At 44.4% G+C, this 17,967-nt stretch overlaps 1 protein-coding gene across 2 annotated transcripts in view; it reads right to left on the bottom strand.

The window, feature by feature from the left end:
• Nucleotides 1-16,631: 16,631 nt before the first annotated feature.
• Nucleotides 16,632-17,967, bottom strand: part of LOC117878662 (histone-arginine methyltransferase CARM1-like) — a 125,993-nt gene continuing 124,657 nt past the window's right edge. For both annotated transcript variants that reach the window (XM_034772987.1, XM_034772990.1), the window contains one exon: nt 16,632-17,298. In XM_034772987.1, coding sequence (XP_034628878.1) covers nt 17,289-17,298 — 10 coding nt within the window. In that variant the 3' untranslated portion in view covers nt 16,632-17,288. The remainder of the gene's footprint in view (nt 17,299-17,967) is intronic.

Below are 17,967 nucleotides of genomic sequence, written 5' to 3'. Positions count from 1 at the left end.
GGTGTGTGCTAAGCCACATCCTTCTCACAGGAATAGGCTTGTCTACACTTGCGAGTTAGAGCACATTAAAGCAGCCCCGGGTGCCCTAACTCATGACGCATCCACACTGGCAAGGCATGTAGAGTGCTCGGACTCCGCAGCTGGAGCGCCCCTGGTAATTCACCTCCATGAGAAGCATAACGCTTGCTGCGCCCTGGCTGGAGCGCCGCAGCGCCAGTGTGAACACCCTGGTCTATTAGTGCGTTCTGATCGGCCTCCCACAATGCCTGTTCTAGCCACTCTGGTTATCACTTTGAACTCTACTGCCCTGCCCTTAGGTGACCAACCGTCAGACCCGCCCTTTAAATTCACTGGGAATTTTGAAAAATCCCTTTCTGTTTGCTCAGCAAGGCATGGAGTGCTCTCAGCGAATCTTTCCAGGTGACCATGCCTCTACACCCAGGCGATCCCCAATATGGAGCAATGGCGAGGTGCTGGACCTCATCAGTGTTTGAGGGGAGGAAGCTGTCCAGGCCCAGCTGCGCTCCAGCCTTAGGAATTATGATACCTTCAGGCAGATATCAAGGGATATGATGGGAAGGGGTCATGACTGGGACGCACTGCAGTGCAGGGTTAAAGTGAAGGAGCTGCGTAATGCATATCGCAAAGCACGTGAGGCAAACCGCTGCGCCGGTGCTGCCCCCGCGACCTGCCGTTTCTACAAAGCACTGGATGCACTACTTGGGGATGACCCCATCTCCACTCCGAAGACCACCATGGACACTTCAGAGCCCAGTTCAACAAGGCAGGAGGAGGAGGAGGAAAGTGGGAATGAGGGTGCTGAGGAGGAGGGAGACAGCCAGGAGCTGTTTTCAAGCCAGGAGGAAGGTAGCCAGTCACAGCAGACGGTGCTTGGGGAAGAACAAACACCAGAGGAGGTGCTGGGTAAGTGGCTTTTATTTTGGGAAGGAAGTTGTTCGGTGTGGGCTTTTGGGGTGAGGAGGATTAGGGCTGCATGCATGCCTAGATGCAGAATAGGGCCTTGATATGCTTTCTCAGATCGCAGTAATCGGCCTCAGTGATCTCTTCAAAGGTCTCATGCAGAAGCTGAGCAATCCGCTTGTGTAGGTTCCTTGGCAGAGCTACTGTGCTCCTTGTCCCAGTAAGGCTAACATGTCCACGCCACTGTGCCATGACGGGCAGGGGAACCATTGCTGCACACAGGCAAGCTGCAGATGGGCCAGGGCAGAAACCGCATTGTAGTAGGAGACCCTCCCTTGCTTCCCGGGTCACCCTCAGCAGTGAGATATCTTCCAGGATGAACTCATCCTGTGGAGAAGGTGGCGACAGTGTTCAGTATAGGGCCCCCTGCAGCTGTTGGCTCTCCCCAAGGCACAGAACCCCAGAGGACAGTACGGCTGTGAAACAATCAGTACCCCTTGCCCCTGTGCTTACTCACCATTTGGGGGATCCAGTGGGTTATGTGCGCTCACTTTGGGATGGGCAATTTCTGCTATGGTGTACACTGTGCATGTCTAAGTATGGCCGAATCATTGCTCTGTCTGGTGTGAACAATGCTGCCTCTGTTAAGTGTTGCATTTTGGCTTTACAGATGCAGCCTTGAGATCCCAGCCGTCCTTGTTATCACCAGCCAAAAGACTCCAAAGAATCAGGAAGCGGCTGGGTAGAAGTGAAGAGGACATGCTGCATGAAATGAAATGAAAATCAAAAATTGCATGGTGGTCTTCGGGAGAGTGAAAGGAGGGTCCGCGAGCAGAATGCAGATCGCCGGCACCAAAGCACGGAGCGGCTGCTAAGCATCATGGAGCGCCAAGCGGACTCGATACAGGCGCTCGTAGCAATGCAGGCGGAGCACTTCTGCGCCCGCCCCCACCCCCCATGCAGCCCTTGTCCCAAAACTCTTTCCCTTGTGCCCCCATGTCACCGCCAATCCACTTTCCCCAACATCCGGGTTCCTATCACCACCAGCTGCCTCCAACATCTGTAGCTTCACCACCCAGCCCTGCAAACTATGACCCAAACCCACTGCACTCAACCCCCATCCCCATGCATTTTAGCCAGCCTGAAATGCAGCACTCATTGCATGGCACTCCAGACAGGAAGGCTGAGTATGATAACAGGACATATGCAAATCTGTGATTGTCCCATTCCCCATGCCATCCCCTTCCCTCGTTCCAAACAGCACAGATGTGTCATGCCCTTTCTGTTTCCCAAGCAGTTGTGTTTCTTTTCAATAAATTAATTTTTTGGCTTTGAAAACATTCTTTATTGTTGCATAAGTAAAAGATACCTGTCAGGGTTCCTTCCCCACTCTGAACTCTGAGGTACAGATGGGGGGACCTCCATGAAAGATCCCCCTCCCCCCAAGCTTATTTTTACCAGCTTAGGTTAAAAACTTTCCCAAGGCACAAATTCCACCAACAGTATGCTGCCACCACCAAGTGATTTAGACAAAGGATCAGGGAAAGGACCACTTGGAGTCCTATTCCCCCAAAATATTGCCCCCAAGCCCTGCACCCCCTTTCCTGGGGAAGGCTTGAGAATAATATCCTCACCAATTGGTACAGGTGAACACAGACCTAAACCCTTGGATCTTAAGAACAATGAAAAATCAATCAGGATCTTAAAAGACGAATTTATTTTAAAAAATAATCACCTCCGTAAAATCAGGATGGAAGATAACTTTACAGGGTAACAAAAAGATTCAAAACACAGAGGATTTCCCCTCCAGGCAAAACTTGAACATTACAAAAACAGGGATAAACCTTCCTCTTAGCACAGGGAAAATTCACAAGCTACAACAAAAGATAATCTAATGCATTTCCTTACTATTACTTACTATTTCTGCAATATTAGATGCTTAGTTCAGATATGGCTTAGGGAGATATTTTCCTTGCCCTGGTTCCTTGCTGACTCCGAGAGAACAAAAGAACACAAAAACAAAAACCTTCCCCCACAGATTTGAAAGTATCTTCTCCCCTTATTGGTCCTTTTGGTCAGGTGCCAACCAGGTTATCGGCGCTTCTTAACCCTTTACAGGTAAGGAGGGATTTTATGCTACCCTTAGCTGTATGTTTATGACAATACCTTAGCCCAGGAAAGCAACAGGCACTGCAAGTCAGCATAGCAAACACAGATTCCTACTAACATTGGAACTACTGCACTTCACTTCCATGCAGGGCAACAAACATTACTGGTGGCTTTCAACCTCAAATTGCTCTCTCAAGGCATCCCTAATCCGTGCAGCCCCATGCTGGGCCCCTCTAATAGCCCTGCTCTCTGGTTGTTCAAATTCAGCCTCCAGGTGTTGAACCTCCGAGGTCCATGCCTGAGTGAAACTTTCACCCTTCCCTTCATAAATGTTATGGAGGGTACACAGCACGCAGATATAACCGTGGGGATGTTGTCATCAGCCAGGTCTAGCTTCCCATACAGACTGCGCCAGCGGCCCTTTAAATGGCCAAAAGCACACTCCACAGTCATTCTGCACAGACTCAGCCTGTTGTTGAACCACTCCGTGCTGCTGTCAAGGCTCCCTGTGTAGGGTTTCATGAGCCATGGCATTAAAGGGTAAGCGGGGTCTCCAAGGATCACAATGGGCATTTCGACTTTCCCTATGGTGATCTTCTGGTCTAGGAAGAAAGTCCTGGCTTGCAGCTTCCTGAACAGGCCTGTGTTCCGAAAGATGCATACATCATGCACCTTTCCGGACCAGCCTGCGTTAATGTCAATGAAATGGCCACGGTGATCCACAAGTGCTTGGAGAACCATAGAGAAATACCCCTTCCAATTTATGTACTTGGAGGCTAGGTGAGCTGGTGCAGAATTGGAATATGCGTCCCATCTAGCCCCCTCCGCAGTTAGGGAAACCCATTTGTGCAAAGCCATCCACAATGTCATGCACATTACCCAGAGTCACGGTTCTTCTGAGCAGGATGCAATTAATGGCCCTGCAAACTTGCATCAACACGATTCCAACAGTCAACTTTCCCACTTCAAACTGGTTAGTGACCGAGTGGTAGCTGTCTGGAGTTGCCAGCTTCCAGATTGCAATAGCCACCCGCTTCTCCACTGGCAGGGCAGCTCTCAATCTCGTGTCCTTGCACCGCAGGGTGGGGGCGAGCTCAACACACAGTCTCATGAAAGTGGCTTTTCTCATCCAAAAATTCTGCAGCCACTGCTTGACAATGTAATCCCACCACTCAGTGCTTGTTTCCTGAGCCCAAAAGCGGCGTTCCACTATGGTGAGCGTGTCCGTGAATGCCACAAGCAATCTCATGTTGTATGTGTTATGTGAGTCAACATCATCATCGGACTCCTCACTGTCAGTTTGTAGCTTAAGGAGTAACTTGACTGCAATTCGTGACATGCTGGCGAAACCCCTCAGCATATTCCTCAGCAGTTCGGGATCCATTGCCGCAGACCGAAAGGGAAGACAGAGCGCGCAGTACAAAAAAAGTTGAAAGATGGCGCCAATGTGGATGGAAGCACAGGGATTGCTGGGATGTGAAGCGATGAATCACAGGGCAATGGGACAGGACCCAAAATGCCCCGCCCCCCCAGCCCCTTCCCACAAACCACAACGCCAGAATGGGAAGGGGTGCTCTGTGGGATAGCTGCCCAAAATGCACCGCTCCCAATGCCACTGCAAATGTGGCCACACCAGTGCCTTGCAGCTGACAGTGTGAACACACTGCAGCACTTTCCCTGCTGCGGTCTCCGAGGGCTGGTTTAACTCACAGCACTCTACATCTGCAAGTGTAGCCATGCCCTAAGATAGGCTGCAGGGAGAAGCCTATCCCTGTTTGCAATTCACAGACTGGGGAAGGTAGGTGTTCGGCCACTGAAGTCACATGTGGAGCCCAAAACAAAATGGAGGCTCTCTGTTATAGCCTTTAGCCTAGTAGATAGGGAACTCACTGTTAGGATAACCAGGCCAACAAATTTATCCTAATTGTGAGTTCAACTGTAAAACGTATGTTAAAGTTCATAACCTATAATAATACATATTGATGGGAAAAGGTACAAAAGGGAGACAGAAAGACTGAATTAGTCTAAACAGAAAGGGCTAACTCAAAGACTATGTTAAGATCATGTTTGATAAACAAGAAAATCTGGGTCTAGAAATCAGTGAACCAAAATTGGTGTGTCAGAAACTAGTCCTAATTGGACAAAATAATGAGGGTATGGGCTAGTCCACCCATCAATCCCTTTTTGGGTCCTTACAGAAACATTTTTTTTTGGGGGGGAGGGAAATATGGAAGAACAGAGATGCTACTGGAGTGAGCTTCACCATTGTGGGGGTCATGGGTGGTAGGTATAAGAGGCCACAGGAAGCTAAGCCTCCCTAAACAGGATGTGGGGCACCTCCCTTTGGAGGCGCGCCGTCTGGCCTTCCTTGGAGCGCTACTGCCGAAAGGGCTCCATCCCACCTGCCCCTCTCCCCCGGGAGCCGTGGCCCCACTCCTGGCCCCAGCTCCCGACTGCATCTCCTGCGGGGGGAAGAGGGTTATGACATGAAAAGTTTGCAGACCACTGTGTTAAATTTTCAAACAAGCTCTTCTGTGCTTTATCCCATACTGTCCCTCACACTTGGAAGGATCTCCCCACAAATATCTGCAAAATTAAAGCATTATCCCCCTTCAAATCTTTCCTTAAAACTCTCCTTTTCTATCATAGCTACAAAAACCTTGACAATGGTTATAGGCTGCTGGTGTGCTGAGACCACTACCTATCACGCTGACCCATATTGTCTCATTGTTTTCTTTTACTCCCCTGTTTCTGTGTATGACTCTCTTGTCTCATATTTAGTTTGTAAGCTCCTTGGGGTAGGGACCCTCTTTTAGTGCTGTGTTTATACAGCATCTAGCAAAATGGGGTCCTAGTCTATGACTGGGGCTCCTACAGAAATACAAAAAATAAATCCTAATAATAAATATGACATGCCACCAGATGGCACCATTATCTCTAAAATAATATACAGATGGTTGGCTCTGTGAAATGTCAAAGTCAGATCTATTTCAGTTGATAGGAGGAGTTAGACATAGCTATGTCACTTCCAAATGTAAAAGGATCCCATAGTCATACATGCGACTGTCATTATTCTTGCTTCATCATGGTAGCTATGAAGTAAAGACAGAGTTTCACAAATACTTCTGCAATATGACTTATAAATATAACTGATCGGGGCGGCAGATGGATGACTCAGTCCCCCTGAGGAGGGAGTCCCCGACCACCACCACCCTCTTCCTCCTCTTGGGAATGGTGGTCGTGGAACTATTATTTTTGTCACCAAGAAACAATTTGCAAAACATTATTCCTTTTGAGGAACCTACCTGTTAGGTGAAGTCATTCTCTTTTTTTAGAATGAGAACTTTTAAACAAAAGGGGCTATGTGTAAAGTTTTATTATTATTATTCTAAGGTCAAGAAAGGAAGCAAAACTTTAAGAGGATCTTCACTGTTTAAACCCAGGGTGTCAGACCACATTATTTAGATTGCTGACAAGTTGCCGATGTAACCCTCAGGATCACATGTTTGGGCCTATTCTTATAAGGCCCAATCCTATCCTGAAATATTTCTTCACTGGCCTTGCTGGGAGCATCTGAGAGCACAACTGGGTATATGTCAAGCAGATTGGACCACTTTTCTGAGGGATGGACTCAGTGCTCTAGCTGTTTTTTCCCCCCATTTATATACAGTGCTAACAGCCTTTATTCTTTAGCCCCTGTTTAAGGTAGTACCTACGGTATTTCACTATCACGGAATTGTATCATGGAATGAGCGCACTGGCAGATTTGGGGAGGATCTCTTATTGTTTGAAGGACTAGAAGTTTGTTTTTTTTAATCTGGCATGGTCTGTGTTTCTGGAGTTACACGATTAGCACATGTTAATTAGAGAGAGGCGAACGCTGCAAAGTTTGGCTCCCTTTATAAAATCTAGATCTGAACTTCCTAAAAATCGGTTAAGGGGTGGAGCTAGAATTCCAATTCAAGCCCCTCCCTAATGTTAAATGTAGAATTCTCTCTCTAATGTAATGCAATGTCTCTCGGGGTCAATTTCTGTGATGGGCTGAATGCCTTCAATTTCCATTTATATTATTTCTCAGCATCTCATAGAATTGTCTCTTAGTTATAACTATGCTTCTGAATGTTCCCCCACTTTACCCGTCTCCATTTTCCTTTCTATCTCCCTATCTGTTTTATAGGGAAATGGTAAATATTTAAAAAGAAAAAAATTATAGGCAAAATGATATCATTTAGATGTCTCACCACTTGGTACATGGGCACAATTAGGTAGTTATCTTAATGACATCAGTATTGCAGGTGCACAAAGACTAGCTTGAAGTCATGCTGAAAATAAGGCACAATTTCACAATATCACAAGCTCCCACCACAAATGTCTTGCATCAAAGTATCATACATTTTCCTCTGGCATGTTCTGTATGAGTGAAGTCTCATCTCCCAACACATTGACATACATTGCTGATTTCTTGTCCAGAAGAATGACTATAGCATTACATCTCAAATAGGAACAAGTACTGCTACGAAAAGTGTCATTGCTATAATTGCACACCAAACAGGCCCCTTCCTATTTTGCATACACAAATGAGTGTTTATATGTTTGGGCATCTTATAGGCAAAATGTAGGTACTTTTTTTAAAATATAGTCCAGAATCTTTGATTAAAACATTTTCCAAAAGAAAAGGAGGGAGCTGGTCTTTGGCCTAGGGGGAGAAAAAAATCTGTGAGGCCTCCTAAAGTGAGAAAAGGGAAGTGCACTGGATTGCTTGAAAGACCTCTTGCACATTGTATTAAGAGCCTAAGTAAGATTATCATCTAAGGTATTGAACATTTTCTTCCTTAACACAGCAGATATATAGCCAAGAGACTTTGTAATTGCAATATAATAGCTGTAGCAAATGTGGACTCAGTGTTAGCATATTTATACTGGAAACCAGCTCCTTGCAGGGTATCTATGTCAATTGACATTGATTTGCAATCTGAAGAAACGAATGGTAACATTGAACAGTACTGGGGTACATACTATGCGCTCTCTCCTGCTTCACTCAACAAGCTGAAGGGATAAGAGTTGTTGTAAAGATAACAAGAAGTTTAAAAATAGTAATTGTTTCAAGTTACATAAGGAGGCACTGAGCATGAGGATACCACCGCTGCCCATTTCGTTCTAGCCAAAATGGGATTATATATTGTCACTGGTAAATGGGGGTGGAGGAAAAATAATGGGTTGACCCCATATTCATACTTCTGTTAAGTGAAGTGGGTTTATGACCCCTCTCACAATTTCCCATTTATCTGAACGCTTTTGAATATCTCAGAAACACACTGGATAAATAAAGCTGTGTGATGTAACAGTTTTTAGCTTAATTGCTGAGGCAAGTGCAGGAAGGATGGTAACGACGGAATGTTCTCTAGTGGCTTGTGTGCCAGGACCCCTGGATTCTATTCCTTGCTCTGCTACCAATTCACTGACTCTCTTTGGGCAAGACACTTGAAGATGGCCTGCAAAGCTAAAATGAAAATAGAGCCAAGTCTAGCTTTATGTCATAGATTCATAGAAAGGCCAGAAGGGACCATTGTAATCTTCTACTTTGACCTCCTCTATAACACAGGCCGCAGAACTTTCCCAAAATAATTCCCAGAGCATGTCTTTTAGAAAAATATCCAATCCAAATTTAAAACTTTGTCAGGAATGCTCCTACTAACCATGTGGTGGGAGGCAATCAGCACAGAAACCAGTTTTCACTAACTTTTTATAATTTAATTTTTACCTCTGTGAAATTCTCATGGCACTGTCTCAGTCACTGAAGATATACTAGGTTGCATTGTCTGTGGTGTTATAGATAGCATGGGCTGCACACAACCTACTGGTATCTGTGAGGTAGGTTGTTCTCCTGCTCTCATAAACATATTGGTTAGTGTAACCTAAGGTGCCCTTTTCCTACCATTCCTTATGGTCCTTTGAGGAATGGACACCCTTCTGGCACACACATTTGATAAGTGGTTCCTCCTTCTACTAGTCCTCATTCCCTTCTGATACTACCTAGAGAACAGAAATTCTATTCTTCTTTATAAGAATGGTCCACAAGCTGCTCCAATAAAAACAAATAATATTATTATTTGAATTATGGTAGAGACCAATGGATATTGGGGCTTGTGGCGGGGCGACAACTCGCTGCCGCAGCGCCTCCTGCTGGTCGTCCAGGGAATTAGCTCACCAGCCTCAGGAGCACCCTCTGCAGGCCGGTGTCTCATCTTGCTGCTGGCACCCATGTCCCTCCCAGACCCCAGTGCCCCTTCTCTCAGGATTCTCCTTCCTGCAGTACCCCACCATCTCGCTGGGTCTCCCCTCCCCAGGGAACCCCCAATCCCCTATCCCCACCTCGCCTCTGTCTTTGGCTACTTCCAGTCACCATCTAACCCCCGCTCACTGGGGCGGACTGCAGTGTAATTGCTACTCGTCATCAGCAAGGAGGGTTTGGACATGCTGCCTGTGCCTACCCTTGGGCTGCCCTCTGCAACCCCAGTACCCCTTCTGGCCTTTGTCAAGGCCTGCAGCCTGAGGGTTTTCCAGGCCAGAGCTCCTCTGGCCTTTCCCCAGCCCTGCTCCCCTTTAAGTACCCTACTCAGCTCCCAGCAGCCAGGCCCATCCCTCTCAACATCTAGAGAGAGACGCTTTTTGAGCTCTAGCCTAGAAGCCCCTTTACAGGGCCAGCTGAGGCCTGATTGGGGTGTGGCCCTAGCTGAGGCTGCTTCCCCAATCAGTCTTTCCCCAGCCACAGCCATCTTCAGGGCTGTTCTTAACCCCTCCAGGCAGGAGCGGGGTGACCACCCCGATACAGGGCCCTATTGTGCTAGGCACTGTACAAATACTGAATCAAAAATAGTTCTTGCTGAAGACTCAAGGTCCCTCAATGACCTCTCGAGGTCCCTTCCAGTCCTCTCCTTCTATGATTCTAAGACTTCACCATCTCAATCCAAAGTACCTTAAAGTAAGCAGTATTTATTAGAAAATTGAGAGAAAATCAAAAGCACAGCTAGTCGACGGTCTGGCTAGCTATGGTAAAATCAACGTATCTTCTTATATTGCCACCATGACTGAATACCTCAAAAACATTTTGTGAACTTATCCTCCTACCAGCTCTCATTATTCTCATTTAGAGATGGGGAACTGAGGCACAGATATATAAACTGACTTGCCTAAGGTCACTCAGGAAGTCCATTGCAGTGCCAGAGATTGAATTCTGATCTCCTGAGTCCCAGTCTAGTGTCTTAAACACAAGATCTCCCACCCTCTTGTAGTTACAGTTGATTTAAGGAAGCTTAAAAACTTACCTTCTGGACTTGAAGGGTCTGTCCCTCTTCCCCCGCTAAAATGCATTTTTCCTGAGTGTCCTGGGGTCTGCATTTACACATCTTCCAATAAATCTCCCTCCCAACCAGGGTGCATCTCCTTAATTGTTAATGTAATCAGAGTATGCACATCCACACATTCAAAGATCCCCTTGCTTTGTGGTTTTTATCAATTACTTCTGTCTGGTAATTCAGACTGCTGCAGTCAGTGACCAAACAGTCCAATATATTGCATTCCAGTGTGCCTCCAATCTGATGTCTCTGCCCCGCCCTGCTCCGGAACAAGTACCATCAAGGCAAACACAAGATTGTGCATTCAATGGTAAATCCAGGCCCCACCTCTGCATCTGACAATGGAAACAGTGCAGTTCTGCTGGCAGCAACAGAGGATATGCACCATCTGTATGATGTGGAGCTCGCTCCATGGTTATTCTTTGTTTGGCAGGCCACAGAAAACCCATAGCAAAGTACAGCAGGGTTACAAGAGCCGCTGCTGCACAGATGCTCCAATCCCTCCTCCTCTCACAGAGCAAGAGAACACACTGGTTATGGGCCAGAAGTAGGGTGACCAGATGTCCCAATTTTATAGGGCCAGTCCCGATTGTTGGGTCTTTTTCTTATATAGGCTCCTATTACTCCCCACCCCCACCCCAATTTTTCACATTTGCTGTCTGGTCACCCTAGCCAGAAGTAACACCGTGAAGCAGCTGAGGAGTTGCTATGTGGTCTAGTGGTGGGTAGGATTCCTTGGACCATCGCCCTCTTGCAGAGGCATTCAAGGCCTAGCTCACTACTTCAGTTTGGCACTTCGTCTCTGGGTTAGTCCTAAATCTTCTAAATTGAAAAAAGGTTACACTGCAATGAATCAATTGTAATGTTCAGTAATTGGAACAAAAGTTAAGTACCTGACAGGGGTGTTCTAATGCTATATAAGTGCCACATATTATTTATGATTAAAATCACCTCTATTTTTAATATTAAGACTCAGAGAGGAAGGATTACAGAGGAAGATGATTGTATAACAGCAAATGTCACAGTCCTGTCATTTAACAGTGAGCTGGTTAGAGACCAGCAGCAGATGGAGGAAAGCCTAGAGGGAATAGGGAAGAGGTGATTAAGCAGGGGAGGCAGAGGAATAGGGATTAGAAAGGAAGAGAGAACAGTCTGGACAGAGACAGCGATTAGCGTGTTTATCTGTGATGTCACATCCCACCAGTCAGCTGGCCATAGTGGAGAAATATGAGGGGAAGAGGAGAGGGCAGAGCACCAGCAAGTGTACATGTACCAACTAGTATTTTCATAATGGTTATAGAGGTCAATGCTTTTAATTTGTATTTGGAAGTGAGAGAAATTAGGAAACACGTGTTTCCTGAGTTGTTTGGCATCATAGTGAGCCTCTTTGGTGCTCCAACTGGTTTTGGACAGACCTAAAGCAACTACTATTGCATTCCTTATTTTCTTAATAATTAATTCAGCCAGCTTCCCAGATTAGGCATTTTGGCTGCTAAAATTATACTTCTGAGGAGTCTCAACAAAGGCAATAATGAAAGGGATTAGTGGATTACTCTCTCAACTACAATTGCATGCCATAGCATCCTTAGCCCACCACAGCACACATAAAAGACACAGCTAGTCCAGGCCATTTGTGTCTCACTGCTGATCCAGCTACACTGCACCCAAGGCCTGTGGCTGTTTCTTTTTTTAGGCACTGTAAGAAAAATGAACCTTTACAGCAACAGTGAGTCAAATGTTGGCAATTTTGCACTGAAGAATTATTTCACTAAATCCTTCCACTTGGTTATGCAAAAACTACTGCATTCTCACAGTTTTAATTGCAAAACACTGGTGTCCTGTAATCTCTTGGTGGACTGAATGGGCTGGGATTTTTCACTTCATGAATCATTTACAATTCCCTGCAGTGATTCCACAAAGTCCTCAGACTGAAAAATTAATAAATACTTTTTTTAAAAATTCATGAACCTTTAGTAGCAATTAGAACTAGTTACATTGGGACAGCTGAGCTGGTCTCATAGGGAACTGCCACTGATTTACCATCCATGTTACTCCCTTGCTGTCTTGATTTACACTGTGTAAATGAGAGAAGAATCAATTCAACAATGTTTATAAATTGCAAAGGCTTGGGGAAATTCAATAAGTCTAATGTGTCGAATAGTCACCTAGAAAAGCACAGGTCAGGCCTTTTAGAGCCAAAGGCTTTGGACTACCAACCATCTTGATCTTCATTTGCTTTTATTTTCAATTCAATCTACCCTGATTTTAATGTCTTTATTCTACTTGACAACTTTGGTGTATTATAAATCAAATTTTTCGCTGGACACCCCCAACAGTAAACACTAGGCCAGCTGTTCTTATCGCAGAAGTCTCCATTTTGGGTGTAAAAGAAAGAGAGACATTCTTACATCTTATCTGCCAGCTTCAGTGTTTGTGAGATGATTTCCAGGAACTTCTGATATCCAGAATTACAGCTGAAACCTGTAGGCGAGGACAGGCTCATTAATGATGACTATTCTTTCTCTTATATTGTCTTCTATAAAAAGAACTGTGGCTGCTTTCTGAGTGAGCCATGTTTGGCTTATTTGGGGGGCATTTTCCTAACAGATCTCTGGAGCTGGCTGTTCAGTTAAAATTCTTTTAACATTCAAAAAGTGTCTTGCTAAAGGATAGCAGGAACCTGAAGAATGGCTCCATCCCAGTATTGAGACACTGCACATGTGTCTGACCTATTTTGCTTGTTATTAAAGGGAATAATTTGACCTTGTTGTGATTTTGGAATTTAGAGTTTTATTTCCAAACTACCCCCCCCTCCGATATTCCTTTGAACTTTACTCTGGTTCATGAACCAATTTTGTGTTATAGGCTGTGCAGCCACTACCTTTTATTACTGCCGATACTGGAGTTCTAGCCAGAGTTACCAGGTTAAGGAACATCAAATGACCTGCATCCTGTTAGCTCTGGGTGGTAACCCTAGAAAACCAACCACAGAGCTGAAAACTAGTAACAGCTCTAAATGCCTCCATTTAATCATCCACTGAATGAACTGTTAGTGGAACAAGCATACAATCTGTTGGGATGCCTTCACAAGAACTCAGGAGCGCCGCCAGCTTTTCTGCTGCCCTAGGTGGCGGAAGGTCCCGCTCCGAAATGCCGCCCCTGACAGAGGCGGTGGAAAGTCGTGCCACCGAAATACCGCCACGGTCGCCGCCCCCCAAATTGTAGCGCTCTAGGTGACTGCCTAGGTCACCTAATGGGTTGCGCCGGCCCTGCCAGAACTAGGACTAGGTGGCACCACATAAGCTGTACACCATAAACTAATTACAGAGAAGGTTAGTGGGTAGTAAGTTAGAGTCAGAGTAAGTGAGAACACTGGCTCTGGTTCAAACATCAAGTTTATTAAGAAAGAGGATTTATCATCACTAGTTCCAGTGATGGTGAACAATGCTCCCTCTCTTTTGTCCATGCAACAGTTGTGGGTGATCCTGACCCACCACAAATCTGGTTACAGGCTGGTTAGCTAAGGGATACAAGCTCAAGGTACGTCTACACTTGCACTCTTCTTTAAGTGGCATGTAGTGTACTTGCATTGCTAGTCCCTCTAGCCAGGGTATAAATAGCACTGTAGATAATGAGGCACAGCTTAGGCAAGTAAAGACACACTTGAAGCCTATGGGTATGTACCAGTGTATTTGCCCTACATGGCCTCTTCATGCCCAAGCCATGCCTCCCTGGCTACATTGCTATTTTAGCAGTGCAGTGTCCTACTGCCTCTCTGCTGCCTGAGCCATCCCCCGCAGCAGGGAAAGACTCTGCCAGCTCCCCACTGCTGGAGCCTTTCCCTGCCTTAGGGAGACTCCAGCAGCAAGGAAAGTCTCTGGAGGGAGGAGGCAGCAGGGAAAGGCTCAGCCCACCAGAGCGTTTTCCTGACGTGTGTAGCTATGCACTGCGGTGTGGACGCAGCTTGTTTTTCAATGTGGTGTGTAGCTCCATGTACCCTACATGCCACCGACACTGGTGTAAAGTGTAGATGTAGCCTTAGACACCTTCTTGTAAGCTGTATTATGCTTGCAGTACTGCTGTTCCATCTGTACAACACACCACATGCCAGTTGCTTGACTGGCTGAGTTGAGAGAGAGAGAGAGAGCGAGAGCGCCATTAGAGAAAGGAATGCAGTCTTTTGAGTCTCACTGTTTAATTCATTGTCATGTATCCATTTACATTTGTGTCTTTTTTGGAAGTGGGGATAATTTTTCACTGCATTGCTGAATGTGAATACGTATTGGTGAAGCCATAAGGAGTGAGTTGTTGGGCAGCACCAAACAGGTTTGGGTATTAAACTCTTGACCTGTACTACTTTGGCTAGAAAAACAGAATTGGTGTTTTAGGGCCCAAGTTTTAAGCGCTCAGTTCCATTGACTCAGCTCCTGCTCTCTCCCAATACCTTGTTCCACAGCTCTGCCTCTGAAAGGCAGAATTTAACCCTAAACTTATGACCCAGTGCAAACTAGTGAAAATATACCTTTGGGGGAGGAGAAAAGAATTCTAGCTGCATACCACATATGGCTGAATGAAGAGGAAGAGAGCAGAATGTATATGATGTTTGTGTTTTTGCACCTGCAACTGCCATGGTTTGTAACTTGAGAGAAGAGCATGACTCTTGGAAATCAAGCCAAGAAAATAAATACCAGCTTCGCTATGCAGTTCCAGTGCAGTCAGAGCCAGATGCATCAAGATTGTTTCTGGGCATCATGACCATTGTGAGTGCTGAAGGGGTATCACAAGGGAAGATTTCTGAGTCTGGCACACTTTATAGTGTGCGGCAAATGATTATATTCCTTGGCAGTCTCTGTAGTAACATCAATCATGCTGAATTCTTTTAGTATTCTTATGGATTAAAATATCCTATTTATCCATTGGGATGAAGGACAGATACAGATAGAATGTAAGCTATTGAAAATGCAATTTATCATGAATAACTGTCCATTTATTAGTATTATCAACTCTTTTAATGCATCTCTACTTCTAGGGTGAAGAGAAAATAACCAAGAGCAGTTGAACAATAAGCTGTTAAGAAGTATCTCTTCCCTGTTACTTCTTCGAGCAGAGCCACCTCAATGACTCTAGATCCTGCAGAGAATGAAAATTCACAACTCCTAGCTGTGATACTTAGCATGGCCCCCTGTGGTGCTTTTCTCGTGTCTATGGGATGTATGGCAATCTGTCATTTTTATAAAAGTTTGAAAATAGCCTCTTCATCATTAAAGAAACATTGTGTTTCACAGGGTAGTCAAATTGATGCAAGTCTCAGGCAGCCCACCACATTCTCTTTGCTTCCTCCAGACATCCTCTCCCCACTTGTTTCAGCTTCCCTAAGCTGCAGTTCTCTGCACTGAGAGGACAACTGATGTATATAATATTGTATCACTTTTTAAATACGCATTGCCATCATGTTTGCTTTTTGCATCAATCAGATGTTTTCACTGACACATTTTAAAAGCATGTTACAAATGTATTCTAATTTTTAGAATAATAGACACGGAAAGACTTTTAAAACTGAGGCTTGTACATTGTACCACTTCAAGATAAATTGTGTATGCTACACGGTTACCTAAGCTTCATAGCAAGAAAGAAGAGAACATAAGAGATTATGAAAAAACTAAGACACACAGGACCACATTCTTAAATGGGAATGGTGTGTGATGTATATAACACTAATCTCTTCCTCCATTTTGGGTTGCAGTCTGAGAATAAATAGAATTTCTGAACTGAATAGAAATATGAATACCAGTTTGACCAGATCATCCTGATTCCCCCCACCCCCAAAAGTGACTAGTTATGAAATACTTCTAAATTGGTTAGAGTGCGTAACAAAGCAATAATTTCCACAAACTCTGTGTAAGCAGCTAATCAGATACATCCGCTTTTTTTCATTGAATTAATGTGGGGAAAATTACTTCATATCCCTGTTTTGGTTTTTTCTCCTTTCATCATGTTTTATTTTCAGTGTGGTAAGATTGTGGGGGGAAGGGGAAGAGAGTAAAGCAAGTGGACTCCATCCACAAGGAGAGAGACCGCATTAGAAACTGGAAAACTCATTATCTGGAGAGAGACCTTGTAAGAAACTGTAGCATGGCTACAAATTTCTCTCTTGACCTGCTGTGCCAGGAATAAAAAAGTTCCCTAGAAGTACTGGACAATCCGCAAGTTTCCACTGAGCTACAGAAACAGTAAAAGTCTCACTTATAGCCCATATTTTATTTTTTATTGTAAACTGTATTAGCAGTAATTTACAAGTGTGTAGTGTTTCACTTTTATATCTACAGAGTAATCACAGAATATTTATAAGGTGTATGCATTTTGTTTCCATGTTTCAGAAAGAACAGAATTAATGAGTCCATATTTAACATTGGTAACCTATAAGACCAGCTCCAAATATATTGAAATCACCAAGAAACTTGTGCAGGAAACTCCAAGAAACTTACATATGAATATTGTGTTCTGCTTTTAAGATTCTACAATGTATCACATATATAAACATGAGGTAGGTTTGTTTTGTTGTTGTTTTTTTTAAAAAGCAACAAATGTCAACTTTGCAGAAAACCCAAACAAAAACCAACAACATTTTATATATATCAACAAAGCATTTCAGAACAAAGTAATGTGCGGTGATGCAAATGTGAGCCCAAGCAAAATTTCAGTTTTTAAAAAATGAATGGAACTGCAACATTCCCATATCACACTGCTTGCATAAAATCTTTTATTACAGATATGTACAATTACAATCTGATTTTGCACAAGGACCAGCAAGCCTATTACTCTGAATAGGTTTTCAGTCTTATAGGTTACTTGGCTTGGTGAGAATCTTGTTTCTGTTTTTCTTTTGCCATATAACAATATATTCTAGGCATACCTAAAAATAAAAATGGATAGGAGAGAACACAAGAGTTAAAATAAAACACAGTCTCCGATGGCTCTAATTGAACTAAGCAAATGAAATAATTTCTATGTGGCTTTTCTGATTAGGCCTGGGGAGAATAGTTAAATGACAGCCCTTTAATATATATATGTAAGGCAGAATGTCAGATGTAATAAAGGCCCATAAGACAGGAAATACTGTGGGCCGGATCTTCAGCCAGTGTAAATCAAGCTAGTGTTGTGGAACTAGGGTGATTTACACCAGCTGAGGATCTGGATCTGGGTTTCTATTAAAAGTAAAATAAAATACAAAGTCACCAGAATGCTATTGCATATGCTAAAATTTATATGGGAGGTCTTTTTTGCTCTCCTTGTTTACAATTCTTGAGTTTGGTTCTCCATTGCCCTGCCTCCTGTGCAAAGCGAGTGAGACATGCTACCAAATGGTAGCATTTTACAGAGCCCAAGGGCTTTCAGAAATATCTACTCTTGCATATATAGTGGCTCATGGCTAAGTCTCTAGAGAGCAGGGGCCAGAGCGGAAGCAACACTAAGTGGCTTTAAAGGAGCCAGACCCAGCCAATGGAGAACTCTCCCTGCACAGAGGAGCTCTCCACCCACACTTCTTCTGTAAGGGGAACTCTGCGGCATTGTAGGACGGGGA

This window comes from Trachemys scripta, chromosome 6, assembly GCF_013100865.1.
Source record: "Trachemys scripta elegans isolate TJP31775 chromosome 6, CAS_Tse_1.0, whole genome shotgun sequence".
NCBI classification, from domain to species: Eukaryota; Metazoa; Chordata; order Testudines; family Emydidae; genus Trachemys; species Trachemys scripta.
Note: the sequence above shows the minus strand (reverse complement) of the source record. Positions and strands in the feature narration are given on the sequence as shown.